At 42.9% G+C, this 22,965-nt stretch overlaps 1 protein-coding gene across 1 annotated transcript in view; it reads right to left on the bottom strand.

The window, feature by feature from the left end:
• Cfap43 (cilia and flagella associated protein 43) overlaps nucleotides 1-22,965 on the bottom strand; it is a gene marked incomplete in the record, with an annotated part of 97,668 nt that overhangs the window by 7,147 nt on the left and 67,556 nt on the right. The window contains 14 exon segments of the mRNA XM_013504069.1: nucleotides 1,276-1,435; nucleotides 2,494-2,606; nucleotides 3,664-3,877; nucleotides 6,232-6,320; nucleotides 6,906-6,992; nucleotides 8,652-8,759; nucleotides 10,823-10,942; nucleotides 14,197-14,322; nucleotides 15,150-15,230; nucleotides 15,462-15,551; nucleotides 17,316-17,522; nucleotides 18,985-19,212; nucleotides 20,344-20,460; nucleotides 21,591-21,695. Coding sequence (XP_013359523.1) covers nucleotides 1,276-1,435; nucleotides 2,494-2,606; nucleotides 3,664-3,877; nucleotides 6,232-6,320; nucleotides 6,906-6,992; nucleotides 8,652-8,759; nucleotides 10,823-10,942; nucleotides 14,197-14,322; nucleotides 15,150-15,230; nucleotides 15,462-15,551; nucleotides 17,316-17,522; nucleotides 18,985-19,212; nucleotides 20,344-20,460; nucleotides 21,591-21,695 — 1,845 coding nt within the window.

The following is a 22,965-nucleotide window of genomic DNA, read 5'->3' as shown; positions in this document are numbered from 1 at the left end:
CAGATTTGTTCAAAATAATAAATAAAGTTTGAATATTGTAATCCCCAGAGGAATCAATAAGAAATTAACTGAAAGTTATAGAGAAAAGAAAATGAGAAAGGGGGATCTAAGCAGTGCACTGTAAGAAATGAGCTATATAGGAATGAAAACAAGAATGAAGAGTTTGAGGAACCAAAAAATGTGAAATACAGAAAACAGACATCAATGTCAGAGTTTCAGTTTTTCACCAGTAATTTCCTTACATGTCAGTAGAGTGAGCTCTGATCACAACAGAATGAAGCTATGAGCCAATAACAAAAGGAAGAATTTGAAGGCTCCCAATCATGTGGAAATTAAATACATTATTAAATAATGGGCCAAAGAAAAGGCAGACTAGAAAAAATTTTGAAATGAGCAGAAATGAAAATACAAAATACCCAAGATGAGATGTACCAAAGCAGAGCTAGGAGGGAAATTTTTTTAGTGGTAAATACATTAAAAAGAAGACAGGGCCAGGGATATAGCTCAGTAGCATAATCGTCTGCCTGGCAAGTGCAAGATTCTGAATTCAATTCCCGGTACCAAAAAAAAAAAAAAAAAAAAGAAGACAGACCCTGCATCAGTAATCTAACTTTACACCTATGGCACTAGAAAAGGAACAAACTATGACTCCAGGGAGGAGAAGGATAGATTAAGATTAGAACAGAGATAGGTGAAATAGAAGATAGAAAAACACTAGGGAGAATCAGTGAAATAAAAAATTGGTTCTTTGAAAAAAAATCTAAATGAGCAAATCTTTAGCTAGACTAAGTAAAAAAGACCTAAATGTCTAAAATCAGAACAGTGGTCAGAGACATTACTATCAGTGCTCTATAAATTTAAAGAATAATATACCGACAATTATATATACAATGTGTAAACTACATCACAATAAAGTAAACATTTAACTCCCTCGTCCCAAACTTTCTGTAGCTTAAAATTTTTTAAATTTTTATTTTTATTAATATATGTTTGTAGTACATAATGATTGCATTCATTGTGGGGAGTTAGAATTTTATTTATCTGGGGGGTGAGGATTATCTGGCAGTAACTTAGAATTATCTGGGGAGTTTAAAAAATACTCATGCTTGGGGACCTTTGTAAAATCCTTCAGGTGATTTTAAAGTGCAGCTGCAGTTATGGTAGGAGCCACTGATTTAAATGAATTTAAATTACTTGCCATGGTAAGAGAACAATGTAACATTTGCCAAGCAGTATGCTGTGTGGTCTTTTTCCTCTGTAAGAAAGTATAATTACCCGAATTATAGAATTCAGGTCTTCAATGATGGTCCTATTGATGAGAATTGCATCAGGGTACTGCAGAATTTGCTGGAAATTCTCCAGCTCTACTTGTCCTTGTTTGAGAAGAATTTGTATCGTCAAATTCAGCTGGTGTTTTGCTTTGTCTTCCTGTAATCTAAATTGAAAAACACTTCAGAGCAAGTAATTGTAATACATTTATACTTCAAATTTTACCTATTATCTGAGCATATAAAATTCAATGAGTTTGAGGAGGATGCCCTAGACCTTAGTGTAAAGAGTATTTCCCCGATGGTGAGTATTCTGAGGCCCTTCCAATATTTCTTCCTTCTGACCTGGAATTACAACTGGATTGTCCAGAGAATAGCATGGACAGAAATACATTCATAAAATGTCACTTAGGATGAAGAAAATATTGTACCCTTTTGATTCTTATTACAAATGAGGAAAACAGAGAGGCTGCCAAATATAAAGACTTAGAAGTTCTGACCTAATTTATTGATTCCTGATACTATATTAATAATAGTTCATTTCTATGCTACTTATCAAATCTATGTCTGGAAAACTCATATTCCTGCCTGCAGTCTGGATTGGAAAGTGAAGAACAATAACAAAATGGGGAGCACTTATTCACATGGCTATTTCAGGGCCTTTTGAAGCAAGGATTTGAAAAGAGGATCCACATCTCTGTAAGGAAGGACACGCTGCCCTAAAGAGACACATGTCGCTGGGAGGTGTCTGCATGGAAACTGCTTGGCCACCTGGCTGATTTTCCACGCAGCCTATAAGAGCCTGAGCCTCAGAGTACTTACTGCAGAGACAGGTCCTTTGTATTTTTTGGTGGAAGCGGCAGTTTTAAGAAACACTAAGCTTTTTCTAAAACTTGCTTCTTTGTATTAAGAGCAATGGGACGCGTGGCAAGCTCCCTCCTGAAACAAGTGTTACACAACAAAAGGTACTTTTCAGAATAGCCATTTCCAACAGAGGGCCGGACGGACCCAGCTGTGTGCCAGCTGTGTGCCAGCTGTGTGCCAGGTGACCAAGAGCGGCTCTCCCTGTGAGGACACAGCCTGCCTGGGAACCTGCCTAGGGAGAATCCGTGAAATAAAAGTAAAGTAAACGTGATTTTACTTTTTAGAATGTATTTCTAGAACTCTTGATGATTGTTATTTTTAATCACGAGGCAAGTACACCCGCATGGAAGTTTCCACTTACAGGATGAGTTCGTGGAACACTTTCTCGATCTCCTGTTGCACTTTCTCATCATCCTCAACTCTCTTCCGGAGAAAAGCCGTCATCTCCACTAAGCCAGTCGCTTTCTGCTTCACCTGAAGAAACCCAACCAGAAACATCTCAGCACAAGAGGAACTTCCGCTTTGGAAAGCAGACGTCTTTAGCTTTTTGTGCTACAAAACCTTACCAAGACTGTCTTCCTAAGATTTAATAAAATTTAAATCCCTGCCATTATGTAATAGCAAGTGTGTAAACTTTCATGGCACATTCATCCCATTAAAAATATGAAGAGTATCAAATGGCTTCTTGCTGAAAATCAACTATGCCTGCAACTAGTATCTTTTGTATTTTATTTTGAAATTTGTTCCCATCAACTTGCATACAATTATAAGTTCATAGATATGTGTACAAAAAATGTGTCAGCCTGAGGCATGTGGCACCAGGGTTAGGGCATTTGTGAAAGGGAGGGGCAAGTGGTCAGGGAGCAGAAAGAGAAGAGATTCTCTTCCCAATAAGCCTGTTTTCAACTTGTTACCCATTGCTACACTATTTTCTATTTCAGCGAAACTATAAGGTTGATTCTGATGAGCTAAATAGAATTTAAATCCATGCAGACTGAGATCATCTATGAGAAAGAAAGTTGTCTCATCTTGAAGAGAAATAGGCTGTGAACCCTAAATAAATTTTAACATTGTAGTAGTCTGTTATAAAAGTGAAATAAATGGATAAAGTTAATTTTATTACTATATTTTATTGAATATAATACATCCAGAATGTTACTTGTCAACCTACAATCAACACAAGAAATATTAGTGAGGCATTTTCCATTCCTTTTCTTATACTAAATCTTCTAAATCTGTGTGCCTTTTCCATTTACAGCACATCTCACTTAGGACTGACCACATCTGTTTCAAATGCACAATGACCACATGTCTCTATCGGCCTCTGCGATGGACGGTGTGGGTGCACAAGCACAGGCCTGCACTTTCATAGCACCAAAACTAATGCTTTATTCTGTTATTTGATTATTGACATTACTCACTACCTTAGCACAAAAACCTAAACAGTTATGATACACTGAACAGTGTAACTATATATTTGACATGAGTACACAAACAATAAAATAAAATTTTAGAAGATGACATTATATACTTTGTATTCATTTTCCACTTTTGCTCGTCTAGTTGTGCAGAAGTGATCCCAGACGGAGGGGTCCAAGCCTTCCGGCATGTTGTTAGCGCTGTCCAACTCTTCCATGGCTTTCATTAACTGGGCAAAGGGGTCCTTATTCAACTTGCCAGCTCCTGGCTGCTCTCCAAAAGGGACAGTACTGGCCGTATCTGCTTGTGTTTTCTGTTTCTGCATTCTGGTATTATCAAGAAAATCCCATTAACACATCATATTCTTAAAAATATCAGTGTTAGATAACAAGACCCTTAAGACAGGCACGACACACTGCACGGCAATTGCCTTCGGCGCTTGGATTGGCTGGGAGGTGGATTATTCCAAGGAGAGAAACACCTACTCTGTCCTTCTACACTGTCTAAGTCCCCAGACAGGACTGTTGGCCAGACTACAGACAGCCCTAACTGTTGCCAGCACTGGCCACTTTACCTGTCTAGGAGCTTCTGTGTGTTGTAAGCAGGCAGTAAACACCCCGGATGGTGTGTGTGCGTGTGTGTGTGTGTGTGTGTGTGTGTGTGTGTGTGGGTTGTTTATTCCTTGGGTCCATCTGCACATCCTCTGCTGGTATCCTTTTTGCAGTAGGATATGCCTAGGTGTCTTTGGGATTGGAGAAGTGTTTCTTTTTTTGTCTACATTAAAAGATTGGCTTTGCTGTCGTGAGCTGCAGCTGGGAAAGAAGAAAGGGCTCTCATCATGGAGGAGCTTTTTTCTGCACGGTGAGATCAGCATTGCTACCCTGTGCAGGACAGTCAGGGAGAAGCCGTGCCCACAACCGGCTCTGGGTCTGATAGCGGTGGCGTTACGGTTTATAGCTAATTCTGCTTGACAGCAAAGCTGTGTGTTCCTCACTGCTGCATCCCAGTATGCAGAAAGTCTCACTTCTTTCTTCACAAGCAAAAGCTGTCTATGCCTTTGGGCTTTTACTCCACACTCCTTTAAAAACAAGGAAATGAAGATGCCAGGCAGAAACTAAATTCCTTAGGCTGCACGGCACTTGTCAAAGGTCAGAGAGAGTTTTATCTGGGATGCAAATTACCCTACTCCTTTGTGACAACTATAATTTCTAGATTACATTTGATTAAAAATGTGCATTCATAATGTTAGAAATCAGCACAATATAATTCTGATACTACTTTCAGTAAAAAATTCTTTTTTTTTTTTTTTTTTTTTTTTTTTTTTTCCAGTACCGGGAATCAAACTCACGACCTTGTGCTTGCCAGGCAGGTGCTGTGCCGCTGAGCTAAACCCCAGCCCCTAAGAAATTCCTTTTAGAAAGTATTTCTAGAACTCTTGATGATTGTTATTTTCCAACATTTATACTGGCATTTTTCTTTTTTTTTTTTTTTTTTTTGGTTTTTCTCCGGTACCGGGAACCGAACTCACGACCTTGCGCTTGCCAGGCAGGTGCTTTGCCGCTGAGCTAAATCCCCAGCCCCGCTGAGCTACATCCCCAGCCCCATATACTGGCATTTTTCAAACTGAATTGAGCACAGTGATGTGAGCTACTCTAAGGAAAAGCAATTTATGTTCAAGTAAGTCTGGAAAACACTGCTAACTCTGTTTCTTGTACTCGGTGATCTAAAGGCCAAAAACAAGTTCCAAAAGGCCCTGTCTTACCCAATACCCAAAGTTAAAGCAGGAAAATCTTATTTAGCTCACAGTTTGTAGAGGTTTCGGTCCATAATCAGCTGGCTCTGAGGCAGGGTGACACACGACAGTCATGGTACCCACAAGTCAGCAAAAGCAACAAGGGAAAGACAAGACTCTTCCTATCCCTTACGTTGTATGCAGGCTGCCTGCCCTAGAGCAGGTGTAGCACTCACACCCTTAATCCTAGCCAGAACTATGCCAAACCAGTCAGTGGACTGATTTACTGATCATACACCCTTAATCCTAGCATCACACACTCTAGATTCTGCCATCTCTGAAAAAGCCCCATGGCCACATGAAGCTTTAGGGGGACCTGTAGACACAAACCATAACAGTAATGCTATTTAACTTTTTTTAAACCAGTATTTCCCCAAACTTACTGTGTCTTGGAAATCTATGACACATAAAACTGACTCATGCCTCAGGGACTCATTCATTAGAACACTTTTTGGGAAAAATTTTACACATCTGTATGCCATCTATGATTTAAGAGGAACTCCTGTTTCATAAGTAGAAATAATAATAGCACTATGCTAGATCCTCAAACATTTTTTTGTTTGTTTGTTCGTTTTTTGTTTTTCTTCTGGTACCAGGAATCGAACTCACGACCTTGTGCTTGCCAGGCAGGCGCTTTGCCGCTGAGCTAAATCCCTAGCCACCCCCCAGACATTTTTAAGTAATGATATAGTTACATTTCATACTCTACCTTAAGATATAGACAGTATAAAAATACTGTCTTTTAAAAGTACTGAATTATGATCAAGACAAACACCTCCACCTAAAAGATGTCACACATCAATTTTTACCTAATTGGGAGGAAAGTGAGACTTTATTTTTCATTTAAAGACTCTTTTCTTAGAGCATAATAGCCAAGTAAAAACAAACCTTGGTCGGCGTTTAAAAAGTTTATAGAGTATATCCACTTGTTGACTTGGAATTTCAGAAAATTCCTTTTTGAAGCTTCGATCCAGAACCTAAGGACAAATACATCAATGCCAGGATTGCAACTTTGCTCAGAAACAATACTCCTCAAGACAGGGCTGTACCACTTTAATTTAAGAAAAAAACATGAAAACTCCATTTATTAAATTGTTAGAGGTTGACCATTCATGGTGCAAAGACTTCTCAAAGATGTATTTTGAATAGCAAACACCTTAGTGTATCAAAAACATTATTCTATATAAGGTCTTGAAAATCATCCAGAAGTTTCTCCAAATAGTATTTACTCACAAAAAAATGCAAGTTAGTCTGTTCTTTTCCATTCTACTCCATTCCATTAAATTCCATTGCTCCCTACCCCTCAATTTCTGTCTTCATTATGGGATTCTGTCCTATAATCTTCTCCATCACAAACCTGCTGGCCGTACTTACTAAACTGATTTCACGACCATGGATTTTTCAGAAACATACAGTGGCATAGAATGACACCAACTCATAACTGAGAACCGTGGCCGGAAAGACATCTATGAGAAAATTAAGTTATATCCCACTCAACCCTCCCCCCAGTCCTGAGAGCAGCAACTCGATTGCATTGTCCAGTTGGTGGGACCACGACTCACTTTGTCTTCTGCCAATAGGTTGTCATAGTTCTCCTTGTATATATCGAGGTCTTCTTTAGATTTCTGGATTGCTTTTGAAGTCTGGTTCTATAATAATAGCAGGAAAAATGAACTGGAACTGGAGATTTTTAGGACAAACAAAAATAGGGGATTTTAAGATGAAGGAGTTTCCTGGTACAGGATAAATGGAGTAGCCATTACAGATATCAGAAGGAAGCACATTGGAGACTTGGGAAGGACAGGCATCTGACCAGGTAAGGGCAGCCAGCTCTGTGTGTGTGTGTCTGTGTCTAAGAGTACTCTGCACTCGTGCCAGGAGGTGTGGATGAGGAAAGCGTGGGCTTGGGAGTTGCATGGGCCTACCTGCGTTCGCAGGAACTGGAAGTACATATGGACGGGGGCTGCACCACAGACGAAAACCACTGTGACTCAGCCTCTGCAGCAACCAGCTGGGCAGCTGAACCACAGCGTTGGCATAACCGCCCATAAACTGTCTAGAGTTGGGCAGTCATTGCTTCTCTAAGTTTTGTCCCCCTTTCCAACTTAGGACTATCAAGGTCAACTATGTTCTCCAAAGCAGAAAGTTACCTGCTTCTAACTGGTTTGCCCATACCGACTGATTCCTTTCAGAGGGTTATCTCCTTCTCACTGCAAAGCTTGCCATCCCCCTGCCTGCCGGTGATGGTGGCTGCTTCCCACACCCGGCCAGGCTCTGAATAAACAGCCTCTGCATATTCTCTTTTCCCGCTGCTCCAGGTTCTGCTCTACGACCTAGTGGGTGACTTTGGTGTGTTACCCGGTCTGTCTGAGGTGGGATTCTCATCTGTGAGAGAAGTCTAGTACACCTGTCTGGGTTGTTATGAGGAGGGGTGTACCTAGAAGTTCTTTGCCTGTGCTGTTGAATAGACTCAGAAAAAAGTAAGTAGTTATGTCATTTATGATACTTTAAGTCATGCATTAATAAATGTCCCTTATTGATAAATAAAAGTAGCAAAAGCTGACATATGTTAAAAGCTTACATATGTTGTTATATAAGTTTTAATGAACTATACCTATTAATGTTTGTATTTAGATAGTTTTTTAGAATATGACGGTTTTTCATTCTATAAGCTAACCTATTGCTTCCATGTTTAGTAAAACTTAGGAGTTTCAAATGGTCCAGAAAAAACAATATTCCCTAAAGAATGCCATGGGAGCAGCTCCAGAGATTATGTACGTTGTGCAGGATCCTACCCACAGTCAGTCACTAGTTAAAAGCTGATGCTTTCTGCCGGGTAACTAGGAGGCTTCATTTTATAAACCACAAGTCTTAGGAAAGCTACAGTTTCACATTTGATTTGTTTTGTGGTACTAGTGACTGAGCCTAGGGAGGGCTGAGAGACACTTCCAGCCCTTTTTAAAAATTTGATTTTGAAGCAGGGTTTTGCTGTTGCCTGGGCTGTGCTTGAACTTGTGATCCTTCTGTCTCAGCTTCCCTAGCAGCTAGGATTACAGGCATATACCATCGCACCTGGCTATGCAGTTCTGTGGGCTAATGATTGCAGATGCAGAATCACATAACTTTGTTACTAGCTGGGGATGGGTATTTCCTGGCCCTGGAGCAAAGTCACAGAGAGGGAGCCAAGGGAGGTCCACGGTTGCATAGGAATGGCAGAAGGAAGGAGGGATCCGACTGCAGGAGCTCTTGTTAATGCAAACACAGATGCAGGAAAACCCTAGGAATCGGACGTCAGGCACTACACTTACTTTCTCCTCCTGCTTCTTTGAAAGATAGTTGTTCAGAAACATTTCTCTGGAGTTTAATTCTTCATCCAATAGTAAAGAAAAAACAAGGTTATTTATCTTCAATTCTTCCTGTAGAAATATGAAAGGAGGGGTGATTAATACTCCTACCTGAGAAACAATTTCTATCTATGATCATAGACTTGGTTCTAATCAGATAAGTTTATGATGTACAAATAAGATGTGATGGCACATATCCAGATGTCCCCCAAAGCCTCATGCACTGATAGGCGGGGCTTTTGGGAGGTGGCTGTGTCAAGCATGTGTGATACTGGGATTAAGTGTTGCGTGATAAGTAAATTAGTCTAGTGATGGATTTAGCATAGCTCTGGGTATCAGTAATGGAATCCCCACCCCGGGTGTGGGTGGCACCACCCAAAAGGTTTAGCCACCCAAAAGACTGGATGGGCTAAAAGGGAAAGGGAGGCTTGCTGCCTCCTGCCTGCTCTGCCATGGACTGTTTGTCCTCTGCAATGCCCCTCTGCCGTGCCACCCTGCCTTGGAGCCAATGAACTATGGGCCAACACCCCTACAAACTGTGAGCCAAAAATAAACCTTTCCTCCTTTAACTTATGGGTGTGAGGTATTTTGTCTCAACAATGAGAAAAGTAACTAAGACATAAGAGAAATCTTTTTTTTTTTTTGGAGGTGGGACTGAGAGTTCAATCCAGGGCCTCCCAAATGCTAGGCAAGCCCTCTACCATTGAGCTATGCCCCCAGCCCAAGAAAAATATATTAATGAAAAGGTGAATAGAGACTGTTGCTGTAACTATTGGGTTATTTTACCTTTTCATCATTTCATTGTAAGTTAAAGCACATATACAGAAAAGTAAATAACATGAATGTATAGTTTCATGAATTAGTATAAAGGCCAACAGCCTTGTTGTCACCACCCAGTTCAAGAAATAGAACTCTTTCTCTAGAGATGCTCCTTTCAGTTGTCCTGGATATCCACCAGAGTCTTTTTACAGTAACAACTTCCTATGTTTCTCTGTACCCATTTGCGTATACCTACCAGGCACCTGTGTATACCTATGGTGTACTTGTCCCTTAAAACCACTGTGGTCATGTCTCCTAAATCTCGCATAATCTCCATGTCTCCTATGCCTTGCTTTCCCTCCCAGCTGATTTATAGAAGCCAGTATTCTCTGATGTTTTGCCTACTCTGGGTTAAACCAACTCATAGTCATGGTGTGGCTCATCAGGCTCTTCATCCTTTGCATCGCCTAAAACTTGGCAGCTGGATCCAGAGGGCTGTTTAGGCCTAAGTTTGATCCTCTGTAGGGGATGTGCTCTTTGATCAGGGCACAGGGAATATCTGATTGTCTTTCTCTGACATGTGCAGCTGTGATGTCTATAACTCCATTGAGAATTGCACAATGAGAATAGTCTGTTTCAACTTTTCTTTTTAATTTATTAATGAAAACACTTTTATAAAAAGATGCTCTACTTCTCTACTGTCTGGTTACTTGTTGGTTCAGATCATGTAGGAAAGGCAGAATACGTACTGCATGCTTTCCTTTTATCAGTTGTAAATAGAGAATTCTTGTCACCCTCTGATGGTGACCAATTGGTATTTGCCTTTTGAAAATGTCAGATTCATGAATTTGAACAAATTCAGTGGGTTTCAACTAATCGTGATAACTGTATTATCATCGGTGAATCTTAAAAAAGTTTCTGCATTTAAAGATGGGTGGCTCCCTGGTCCTTTAGATGTAACCTCGCAGTCTGATACCTTCCTCATTATCTTGTACAAGATGTTCTAAGCTTATCTGTTTTCCTTAAATAAGAGCTTTATTGAGCTGTATTTCATATACCACACAGTTCACCATTTACAGTGTGTAATCCAGCAGGATTTTGTTATATGCAGAATTATATAATCATCACCACAATCAATTTCACAAAACTGCGGGAAAAAAAACCCATTAGCAGCCATTTCCCATCTTCCTGGCATTTCCCAGAACCTCTTCTGGCGGGAAGAGGAAGTGTGGCCAGCCAAGGGGAGGGCACAACACAGTCCCTGGGGTGGGGCGCACGGGGATCTGCACACAGGCGAGCTGTTGGCATTACCAGGAACCGTGGCAGGCCCCGGAGTCTCCCTGAAAGAACAGGTCACACAGGCAACCGTTGTTTACCTGGTTGACAACCATCTCTGCCTTCACTCTCCTTTCAAAGAGTCTTTTCAAATGTTCGTCAAAGTTCTGTGTGCTTTCCTGAATAATGTTTTGAAGTTTCTTCAATTCTGCTTCTAAGGACTGAAAGGAATGTTAACATTTAGAAATATTAAAAGCAAGTGCAGAGCTGGTGTTTGCATTTTGCCAAAAGGAAGGAACAGTGGGAAGGGAGACCTTATTGGTGTTGTGGTCCAGAGATGTCCCACTTGGATTTGTCTAAGGGACGGTACATCTGAGATTTTTGCTTTTAAAGGTTACATTGAATGCCAGTCATGGTAGCACATGCCTATAATTCCAGCACTTGGGAGGCTGAGGCAGGAGGATTGCCATGAGTTTGGGGCCAACCTAGGCTACATAGTGTATTCTAGTCCAGCCTGAACTACACAGTGGGATTCTGCCTCAAAAAAAGATTACGTTGGAAATGGGGGTTAAAAGTCACTAGCCATGGCTAATGATGCAGCCAGCAGTATACCAGTTTCTATATTTAATTTTTCTGTGGTGTTTGGGGTTGAACCTAGGGCCATCTCACTGACCTTACTCCTTTTTTTGTTGTTCATTTTGAGCCAAGATCTCACTCAGTGATGAAGTTGCCCAGGCAGTGCTTGAACTTGGGATCTTCTCTCTTATGCACCACCACATCCAGCTTTAATTTTTTATGTCAGTAAAAATTAACCCAGGGTTAGGGAACAAGGTGGAAGTAAGACATGAAACGAGACTGGCCTCGAGGAAGCAACTGCTGGAACTGGACGAGGCGGCTGTTTTTCTGTTCTCCATTCTCTACAATTTTTTTTTTTTTTTTTTTTTTTTTTTTTGAGACGGTCTCACTGTAGTTTAGGCCAGCTTTGAACTTGCTCTGTGGTCCAGACTGACCTCAAACTCACTATCCCACTGCTTCTCAAGTGGTGGGTTGACAGGTATGCACCTTCTAGTCTCTTTCATATATGCTGGGCATTTTTCAGAATAAGAATTTTTATGTGAGCTAAAAGATGCTGCAAACAGTGAATGTGGATTTTTTTTTTTTCAGTTTTGCTGTGAAGACGAAGCGGAGACATTGAGGAGTAGACCAGGAGGGAAGTGGGGCCAAGGGAACTGTTTTTGTTTTTGTTTTGTTTTCCTTTTTATTTGGAAACAAGCTCAGTCTAACTGAAAAGCCGCAAGGATACTAAGAAGAACTCTAATGTCCCCATCAGGGGAGTTTTGAAATGAGAAGTATGACGTTACAGCACGTGTCTGTGCTGGCAGGGAAGCATCCACCGAGAAGGAAGCAAGGGGGTGCAGAGAGCGCGGTGCCGGCCGCCTTTCCTCCCCTGCACTCGGTGTGTGTGTGTGGGGGGCTCGATGTCGGGGTAGGGAAGGGAGAAAATGTCTTCTAGCTGCTCCTGTCCTCCTGATGAAATAGAAAATAGGGCCAGAGTGAGTTGAGGGGTTCAAGAAGACCAAGGGAAGGTGTGACCTGAACTCCAGGATCCTGGCCCCGCATGGCCCCAGCCCACACCCGGGAGCTTGTTAGATGGGTTAGATGTGCAGTCTCGGGCCCCTTCTGTTTCCCAGATGCAGAACTAGGAAGAGCCTGGAATCTGAGTGTGCGTGTGGAAGAGGCTCCCCGGGCTGTGAGGATTCGCGGCCCTTGTGAGAGCGCTGTGCGAGGTGAAAGCAGGATGGCAAGAACCCAGTCGAGATCAAAGGCAAGGATTGAGGCCGAGGGCAGGACAGGAGTGTTTTTTCCTCACCCACTGCCTGAGCGCAGGTGCAGAAGAGACAGCGTACACGGAATACAATCGAGGCCGGGGCCCCAGGAGGAGTGTGAGGGAAATGAGGGTGCCGGTGGGAAACCTTTTTACAACACAAAGGCCTGGGGTGAATGCCCTTGGATGGTCCCCACCCTTTTCTTCCTTAGGCATCTGGGCTTCCTAACTGCTTAAAAATCTGTACTTCTTCCTGGAGCGCTTGTTTTGGCTTGTAGGTGAGCACTATCTCAGGCAAGGGAAAGCTGCAGTGAATAAAAACGTGAATGATTAAGGACAGGCTCAAAGAAGTTGGTCATGAGTTACGGGCACCATAAAGCTGGCAGGCCATTCTGCCTCAAATGATGGCGTGATTTTCCTTCCTTTGTGGAAGAATAAATAAATATTGTTTGCTTGGCTACACGCCTTCACCTTTCACATAGGCAATTTCATGCAAGAACGTTTCTCTGTGATGGAAGAAGATTAAAAAATAGCAGAACTGCATTGCAAAAACCTCAAGAGCTGTAAAGCATGTGCTTCCGGATGGCATCTTTCTTTCCTGGGATCCTTTCTTACGGTACAGCACAGATCAATTGTTACCGACCTCAAATATCTGTAGACGAGACAGAGCCATGCCTGCAGTGATTTGCACATGCTATTACATAGATAGTTGAGTTGGGCAGAAATGAATATTCAGTCAGAGAGGGACTGGGCTCTTGAGGGAGTCAGTGAAGAAGATGAAGATATCAAAGTTGTGTCTAGAGGCGAATCTGGTGAGGACCAGGCCTCAAGATGGAGACCCAGAGCCAGGCCTACAAGCCTCCCTACCGAGAAACAATAGCTTGAGGTCGTGTGCGACTAGTGCCACCTGGTCCCATGAACCCAGATAGGCATTGGGTGCATAGGTGGGTGACCAGAACGTCTGGACCCATGCTCCCATCCCTTTCCAGGGATGTCATTTTTCCTTCTCTATTTGAAGGTAGATATAAGCTAAGGTTCAGGATGCCTACCACATACCCTTGCTACATGCCTCACTTCCCTATTGGGCCAATATTAGCTACGTGAATACACTTGTAATCCTACTGGTTGATTATAGTTTGACCCACATTGTATCCATGTTGTGATTGGGCTGCATTAAATATCCTTTGAGAATGAGCTTGTGCACCAACACACTTCCGGGACCTCCTGTCTCTCAAGAGCTTCCTCTCAGCAAACCTTCCCTGCTCGTAATCTCTTTTTCCTCCAAATTCATTCTCTGACATTCAGGAGTCATGACCGCCACACATCTGACATCTAACAGGCCGCGAGCTACTTTTCTCTGTCACAGGATAATACGACAGGTGCTCATTAGACATCTGAAGAATGAATGGCTGTGGTGGAAATGTTGAAATCAATAACAACTTTTTAGAAAATGCTTGCTATATGCCCTTTCATTTTAAATTGTTGTAGCTCTTTAAATTTATCTCCCTTACCTCTCTAAATTCTCTTGAGAATTTAAGTTTAAACATTATCTTAAACTATTACAGACATCGAGGAAAGTTACAAAAACGTTTAAAAATATATTGAAATAAAACCCCGGCTGTGACGAGCCATCAGTGTTTGCTCTTTGACCTTTCTGTACTTGTCTCTTTCTTCATTTAGCTCCTTGACTTTTTTCTCATATTCTCTGAATTGTTTCCTTTCCTCTTCTGTCCACACAGCGTCGGGCTTTGCCATGAAAGCTGGTTGCGGAATGACCTGAAGACAGAAGGAAAGGTTGACCTCGAGCTCAAGCACAGATGCACGGTATGATAAACGCTCAAGGTACGATCCCAGTTTAAACACCAGAAGCACTCCCTGAGGCCTCAGCTCCTCGAACTGGCAAGGACAATAACGTGGCACGGTGACTCAGGTCTGTGGATCTCAGGGAGGGCGGGTAGCCAGGGATGCACCCTGATGCTCGAATGACAGAGTCGGCTGTGTGTTGGCGTCTTTATATCCAGAACTATACCAACGCCCCAGGGACAGCTGTGCCAAGGGTCAGAGACAACCTTTGCTGGTGCCTCTGGACAACGACAGACAAAGCCGCAGCCCTGCCTCTGGGAAAAAACGGAACCCTCTGTGGCTGCCCGCACTGGCTTGTTTGCTTTAGGTGAGAATGGGAGGTACATATTATTCTCTTTTTTTTTTAAATTTTTATTTTAAAGAGAAAAAGGATAAACAAACAATGAAACAGAGTTTCAAAACAGGTTAGCAGGAGTTACATATCGTCTTCGTAGTGGTTAATCAGAGTACGAGATATAGGCATGATATCCTGGCTAAACAGTAGTAGCACAAAACATTCTTTTCAAGGAACTAAGAGAAGCTAGCTGTAGAACTCTTTTAACTATCTTGTGTATACACATATGTATTTTTTTCTTTTTCCCTTTCTGATTTGCCTACTGGGCTATGCTTCTAAGGTGTCCGAAGTTTCTCTAATACTTGCTGCAATAGAATTTCTAAAACTAACGTTCCTAGAGGAAAAGGTGGCAAACTTGCACGCCGGTCCCCCCAGCACCCCGCTCACCGGCTGGCGGAAAGCTCACCATTCTCAGGATGTCCTCCTTCTTGACCTCCAGCACACCGCCCATCATGTCCATCAGGCCTCGGCGTCTGGCACCTGAGCCCTGGAGAGAGCCAGGAGCAGAGAGGGCAGCTGAGACAGCGATCCGCACCGCGGCGGCCTCTGCCCGACGTTAGAATGAGCACGTTTAGGGTCGGGGAAGGTGGCAGCGGTGCGGAAGACAGAACAGAGGGAACTCTGGGCTGTGACAAACGTCTGGCGTGGTTTTCATGTGGAGCACGAGCATCCCTAAAGGAAAGAGGGTGCCGGGTGCAGTCTGAGCGAAACCGCGTACCCGCGCCTTAATCCACCGGCGTAGCTCGCGGATCACAATCATTTCTGCTTTGGCTCTTTGCCACGTATCAAAATGTCTTGGGGCTGTAACCTGCAAGAGAAAATGTAGGTGCCTGCTGTGTTTCTCCCAAAATTCAGACCAAACTTTCCTTCCACATAGCGAGAGGCAGCTAGGTGGCATTAAAGGGGTTAGAGGGACAGTGCAGGGTTTGCAATCGATTCTCTGATTTGGAATGAACGTGAGGTCAAAACTGAGGGGGCTGGAAAATCGGACCTTTACTTCTCTGTTAGCTCTCAAAGCTTTTCTTATCAGGGGGTTTGATTTAGGTGAAGATGGAAGGGAAGCGGGCCCACAGAGGTGTTCCCTACACTATATCGTGAAGGATGCCGCGCTTAGGAGGGCAGGAGCTTGAGGCATTCAAGGACCGGGGAGCACACCAGTGTGAGCAGGCAGAGGGAGAGCAGGCTGGTGGGAAGAGGTGAGTGGTCCATGAGCTGCCACTGCAAAGGGTTGGGCAGGGCAAGGCCACCAGGGGTTTGGCTTGCCACGAGGCCCCTTTCCTGAGCGTAGGATGGATGCTCGCCCAAAGAGAAGCAGGCTTGAGGAGTTCGCTACACACAGACAAAGTGACCACAGTGAGCCGGCCCCTAAGCCGGCCAGACTTCAGCTCTGTCCCTAGTGAGAAACCTGTGGTCCAGTACTTACTAACCTCCCTGTAGCTCACTTTCTAGTGGTTAATCAGAGTATGAGATACTCCCTGTATCTCACTTCCTAGTGAGATATGAGATATAGATATAATCAGAGTATGAGATATAGGCATGATATCCAGCTAAACAATAGTAGCACAAAACATTCCTTTCAAGGAACTAAGAGAAGCTAGCTGTAAAGCTGTTTTAACTATCTTGTGTATACATATATCGGTGGGTAGAGGAGATGTTCCCACCCACCCTACAAGGTTGTATCATTATAAATGTATCCCAGTCTATCTATGGCGCTTTGAATGGTGCCTAGAATCTCACAGGAGCTATAAAAATATTTGCTCTTGCTTCTCAATATCACTATTAGCTTTTGTCCCAAAATAATTAAGTTGGTTGCATGTGAACAAGAGTTTTCCTTTGGGTATTCTCTAGCATTTCTTTTTACTTTTAATAAATGAAATACAGTCATATTTTGTTTCTTTAAGCATCTATTATTATTATTATTATTATTATTTATTGCTGCTGCCTGTGTGCTACTACTTTAAGAAGTGAAGGGGCTGCCCAGCAAGCCTCCTTTCCTTGGGATCTGTCCTGTGCGATGACCTAGGTCAGTGCTGGTGAACCTAGGGCATGCACGCCACAGCCATCTGTTTGTTACTGAAAACGTTAAAGATCTGCCATCACTGACCTAGGTAGTTACTGGAACTCCGTCAGCCTCATTCCTATAGTGTGATGCACCCCGGGTACAGGCCCTGGATATACTGGGCCAAGGAGCCTTTTCCCGGGCAAACTCGGAAGTGGGACTAAGCACTTCTAATGCAAACCAGCCGCTCTCTTGAGTGGAAGAGACAGGAAGTAGAAATTACTAGAGAAAGCTAAAATCGCAGAGAAGTGAGCTCAGAGCTGAAGGAAGAGGGCTTCTAACTCCTCTCAGGGAGCCAGTCTTGGGATCCTGCTTCTTCTCAGGCTTAATGTCCAAACATCCCCTGACTTTGTGGGATTTGGGGGAAAAAATCCTCACCACTACTGGGGTTATGCCACCTGTTTCTGTAACCTGTTCCCGAGAGTAGCACCCGATATAGTCATCCCCACAGTGTACACAAAAAGAAGTGTGGGAAATCCCGGAGAGAGGAGGAGCTAACCAGGCTGGCCGTACCTCAGAATTGTCTACTATAAGGGTATTTTCTGGCTTCTCGCAGTCTTCAAATTCTGGTTGCCAGATGTTTTCTCCCAACTCCAGATCTGAAATAATTTCTTTAATTCTGACATTTTTTTCCTTCACTCTTGAAAGTTCAAACTCTTTTTGTTTATATGCAGCATCAAACTCATTATTGAAAGCAGTTTTTACTTTGAAAATGATATCCTGAAACATCAATAGGTTACCTAAAACACATGTTTCTACCGGCAACCTGATCCCTCTGCTACACTTTTCTTTCAGGATCAGTCTAGGAATTATCTTCTAAGGAGAAGATCTAATCACCCTGGAACAATGTTTATATTCAGCTACTTTGTGTGTTGACGATCTACAGTGGCATCCGGCTGTGGTAGGACTCGGGCCACAGTGCACCTGTTATACCAGACCCCACTTCTGAAATTAAATTGTAATTCAGCCTACAAGTGTGACTGTGAATGTGGGCGTGGGTGCTGGGTATTTGTGGGCTCACTGGGCAGTTTGCTCTATTTTTATGTATGGTCTAAAAAATCCATTATAAATATTATAAAGCAATAAACAAGGTTGAAGTTGGGAAGCAACTTCTCTTGCAACCTTGCTGGGGGAGACATGGAGAGGAAGAGAGGGCTGGGAGGACCTTGCAGAGAAGCATCACCATACACAGCATCCTTCCTGTGTGGTGTCATCCCGAGGTAGCCAGCTGGATGGGCCAACTCCTAAGGTGACAGTTAGTTCACGCGGATTGCCTCCTACTCTTTCTAATGGCTCAACTCAAAGTTGCTTTCACATCACCATCAGAGTTCAGTCTATGTACATTAGGCTGGAGAAATGATCTTAACATCTAGCACCAGAATCTCTCTTGGGCTGAAATTACCTCCTTGTAGGAAAGCATCTTAATAAAGCAGCAGGAAACTGAGCCCCTGGAGCATGGGTCAGCAGAAGCTAAGCAACAAAAGATAACTAAACAGTTAACCAAAATTTCAAGGGCTGGAGGAGGAGAAGAAGGGGTCAGGACGGGAAGCCAGAGCTGAGGAACACAGCAGGAAGCTAGAACTCAAATTGCAGACATGGCTGAAGGACTTACAGAAATAACTAGTCTTAAATTTCAAACGGTGTACAGTCTCCATCATGGCATTTTTGAAACCCTTTGGTAGGGTCTTCTACATATACAGATGTGTTCTGTGACCAACTTGTTTGGTGGACAGTAAAGAGTAGGAGCTTAGAGCCAGAGGGACCTCACACTTTGGTCCAGAACCCGAAAATTTACAGAAACTTTAAGAGAGGAAATTTCTCTGGGTTAAGCAGATAGATAAGCAATAACATCTTGACCTCACAAGAGGTCCAGTGATGCCTGGGTTACTCAGCACATACAAGTGAAAAGTTTCTTTGAGCGGACCAAAGATCTAAGCAGAGGAATGGTTTATGGTGTGAGCCAGGATAGAATGTCCTTTAGAAAACTTGCTATCACAGAACCCAGTTCCAATGGATCAAAACAACTCTTGTGCTCAAGTTCTAATGAACATGGAGTTAAACATCTGCATAGTTCTCTGTGCACTTCACAGGCATTCGGTTGGCAATAGGTTTCAGTGGGAGCTCTCGCAAGACATTTTAGGGAGGGTTTCAGAGATTATTGAGGATAAAGAAGTTCACCCACTTTCAATAATATAATTTGGTTGATTTTCTCCTCTCTGGAATGAAGTTCCAGCTGGCTTGACAACAAAGAAGCATCTACCCCGAAGTCAGTACTCAGACTACCAAGCAAGTAATTGGGCAAGTTGGTGGCTGTGACTATCTTTTCTTCATCCTCCTCTTCATCATCCTCTTCTTGGTGGTTTTTTACCAAGGTGACTGCAGACTGATCCTCTACAATTTCCTTCCGTAGCTAAATACAGAAAAAAGATGCTATGGAAGTTATGTAATAATAAGAGATTTCCAAAGGACAATTTTGGGACAACTTAAACATTTCAACAATTATCTTAAGAGTGTCTATTGTCTTGCTAGCAACACAATTCAAAGTGATGCACAGGTCCTGAAAGTGTCACAGAAGAGATTAAACCTTTGGAGACCGATAAACCATGGGCGAATCAAAATAATAAAAGGGGCCTTGATAGCACATAACATTTATATTGTTGTGTCAGGATGATACCTGCTTATAAATATTTTGAGTCTCTCCTGATATTTAAGCATATATCTTCTTTTCATATTTTACAGAGGAACTTGTCCAGTGGGTCTGGAAGGTATAGCTGAAGATTTAAGTATGCCTTTATTCTATGTTCCTAAAGAAGAGCGGCTGCAAAGTTCTAGTCAAAAAATACTACTCCAAAGGGTGAGGGTTATTTCACCCATTTGACAGAGATTGTTGTTTTACAAGAAGATCTGGGATTACTTTAGGGAAACCATAATCTTATCAAGCTACTCTTTGGTTAATTATCTTAACACACAGTCACTAGTACTAAAGGAAGATAAAAAGGGCATGTGGATAAAAAGTCTCTGAGCAGAATATGAACAAAATCCCAAATCTCATTTTTAGGAGCATATCCTCGTATTTGAGGGCAGGCCAGTGTTGTATAAGGCATAGGGTCCTTGGTTTCTTTTATAGACACAGCCTCCTATATTCATTACAATATATTCTACAAATTAGCAAGAAGTAAAAACAAATATATAATATGCATGTGTACATTAAATTGCATCATGCTTCAAATCTGTATAAGAGACCTTAAGATACATCACCTCACTTATATAAACATATACACACAAGCACGCACATTCATGCACACACAGAGAGGTATTGGAGACTGAACCCATGGCCTTCACACTGAGCTACATCCCCAGCCTGTTTTTTATTTTGAAACAGGATCTTTTTATGCTGTTAAGTTGCCCAGGCTGGGCTCAGACTTGCAATTCTCCTGACTCAGCCTCCCAGAATGCCAGGATTACAGACTCATGCCCCTGGGCCCAGCCACACACACACACACACACACACTCACACACACATCACGCATTTAAATTATACTTTAAGACACTCTGCTTCAATCTTCTTTTGCTGCAACACTCTCTTCAGCTCCTTCAGCTCTGCTGCTGTGCGCGCCTTCATGGGGAAGTTCTCAACCACACAGGGGATGTGAAAGCACTTCGGGAAAAGAGCAAGACGAAACACTTACTCAGATCAACCCATGTATTATTGTGCCAGCAACGACACTGACAATGGAAACCCTTAAAATGAAACGATGTATGCCATCATTACTGATATAAACTTGGTATAAAGTACTGTGCTTTTGGGATGGGTTTGGAGTACTTTTGTCCTCCTTCCCTGTCCCCCTACACTGGCATTGCCTGAAACATTTTTTAGATGGTTTCTACCTGGGATGTGGGATGTCACTGGCCAATAGACAGGTGCTGGGAGTTGCTAAACACCCCACAATGAATAAGACAGCCCCAAATGCGCCTCTCTTGGGAAACCCTGTGCTCAGCAACACTCAACTATGTAATGATAGGGTGACCACGGACCTTACTATCCCAGTGGGGTGGCATATCTGAGAATGAAAGAGGTGCTGTTAATAGATATAGGAATAAACTGAGACTTTTAGAGGGTCTACTCTAAATGAGGTGCTGTGTGTGTGTTTGTGGGGTGGTTGGAACATTTAATGTGTAAATAATTAAGTATTCTCAGTTCAACAGTTTGCCCAAAGACCTGGTCTTAAAGTGAAACCCAATAATCCTTGGTTCTTAGGACCCTCTCCAGAAACTGTTTTTACCTTTCACTTTGTTGGCAGGATGGTTAGGAAACTAGCTGATTGGAACACCCAGGAAGAGAAGCCACTGCATTGAGTCTTCCCGCTTTGTCAGAGAAGTCTGACATCCGTACTGGGATAAAAACAGCCCCTGGGAAAATGTGAAGGCTGGCAAAGGCAGACAACATTTTGTCATCTTCCATTCATGTGGACTGGAAGAGTGGAGTGGGCTTTTGGAGTAACAAGGATTAAGACCCGGATGCTGGGAATGTCTCAGTGGAAAGAGGAACAAGGCTACTGAGACCTAAGAATGCTGGCTGGACAGACCTGGGGCCTTAGCAGAGGAAAGAGTGAATCCAGGGAACCTGGCCATCTAGAGGGAATTCAGTCTAGCAAGAGACAAGGCGTGCTTTGAGTGCTTTGCTGTATGTGAATCCTCCTTAAAGTTGTTTCCTTTGTCTTTGTTTTATGCCAGGACTCTTAATGAAATTTCTCAGCTAAGATTCTGTACTTGAGATTCGTCTGTTACCTTAAGGGCCCGGCCCTTCACAGCCATGGAATTCCAGCATTCTTCTTTGATAAGGTTAGTCAAATATCTCTTGGCTAGGTTATGCATTTCCACGTCCTTTCTTATCTTCAAGGTCAGACGTGAAGGACAAAGATAAAATACAAACATGGCCTCTTAGAAAAAGTCATCTCATGGTAAACCCCTAACTAGTTGTAGCTGCACCCAGAACAGCAGAGCTTGAGGTGAAGGTCTGGGGCTTCAACTCCTGCCATAAGATCGAGCTGTCCACACCAATGCCTCTGAGGGTGGCGGGGGTGCTGTGAGGAAGGAAGGCTGGGTGGGGGGCTGGGTGACTGATGTGGTACTCACAGACCACGCCCACCAGAACGCCCAGGAAGAGAAGCCACCGCACTGAGTCTTCCTGCTTTGTCAGAGAAGTCTGACATTCGTATTTATATGTGAAATGCTGGATACCTAGACGCTGGTTTCTTGTCAACACATATCTGAAGAGCTCCTTTGTGACTTTTACCTAGGCCACTTAGCTATAATCCCCCTATTATTCATGACCACAATATAAAAGAATATCCCATTACTTTAGGGAGTCAGATAGCTTACCTTTTTCCACTTAGAAACACATGCATTAGGTCAGTTAGTTGTATCTGCTTCTATCACTTACTGTGTAAATAATTAAGTATTCTCAGTTTAACGGTTTGCCCAAAGACTGGTCTTAAAGTGAAACCCAGTAATCCTTGGTTCTTAGTATCCTCTCCAGAAACTGTTTTCACATTTCACTTTGTTGGCAGGATGGTTAGGAAACTAGCTAAGAACGGTATCACTCAGATTTTTAATCACCCAACAGTTTACTCCGAGTGTCACTCCAGCCGTGCGCTCGTTTAGGTACTGACTACCCTGAGTGTCACTCGGGCAGGTGTCGCTTCAACTGGTCGATGCTTGTACTGAATAAATTTAATAACATTGTCATTTTTATATTTCTTGGTATATTGTCTTATAAAATTAATGAAAAAATATGCAAAGTTTGGTCATCCTGTATTTAAATGACGGGGCTGGTAAGTGGTTAAATGCTTGCATTGTTTTAAAAATTTCTATGAATTGTATTGTCTGATCAGATGACTGTTTAAATCGCTGTTTATTTCTTCTTGCTTCTGACCCATTAAGCTAAAGGCAGATACAGCTGTGCTGGACATCAGCTGTCAGCGCTGCCAGGGCCCCGGGCCCGCTCAGCCCGCCTCTGTCCACTGCAGAGGCTCTTGGATTAGCTACTCCAGACGCGGTGCCCAGCACCGGGTCCAGATGCTCATGACCGGGCTCTGGTCTCCTCTGTGTTACTGAGGCCCTGGCTAGGGTTGGCTCATGGCCTGGTTGCTGTAGGGTCGGG

The sequence above is a fragment of the Chinchilla lanigera genome, unplaced genomic scaffold (assembly GCF_000276665.1).
Source record: "Chinchilla lanigera isolate Chin_1 unplaced genomic scaffold, ChiLan1.0 scaffold00084, whole genome shotgun sequence".
Taxonomy (NCBI): Eukaryota; Metazoa; Chordata; class Mammalia; order Rodentia; family Chinchillidae; genus Chinchilla; species Chinchilla lanigera.
This window is presented reverse-complemented; position numbering and strand designations above follow the sequence as displayed.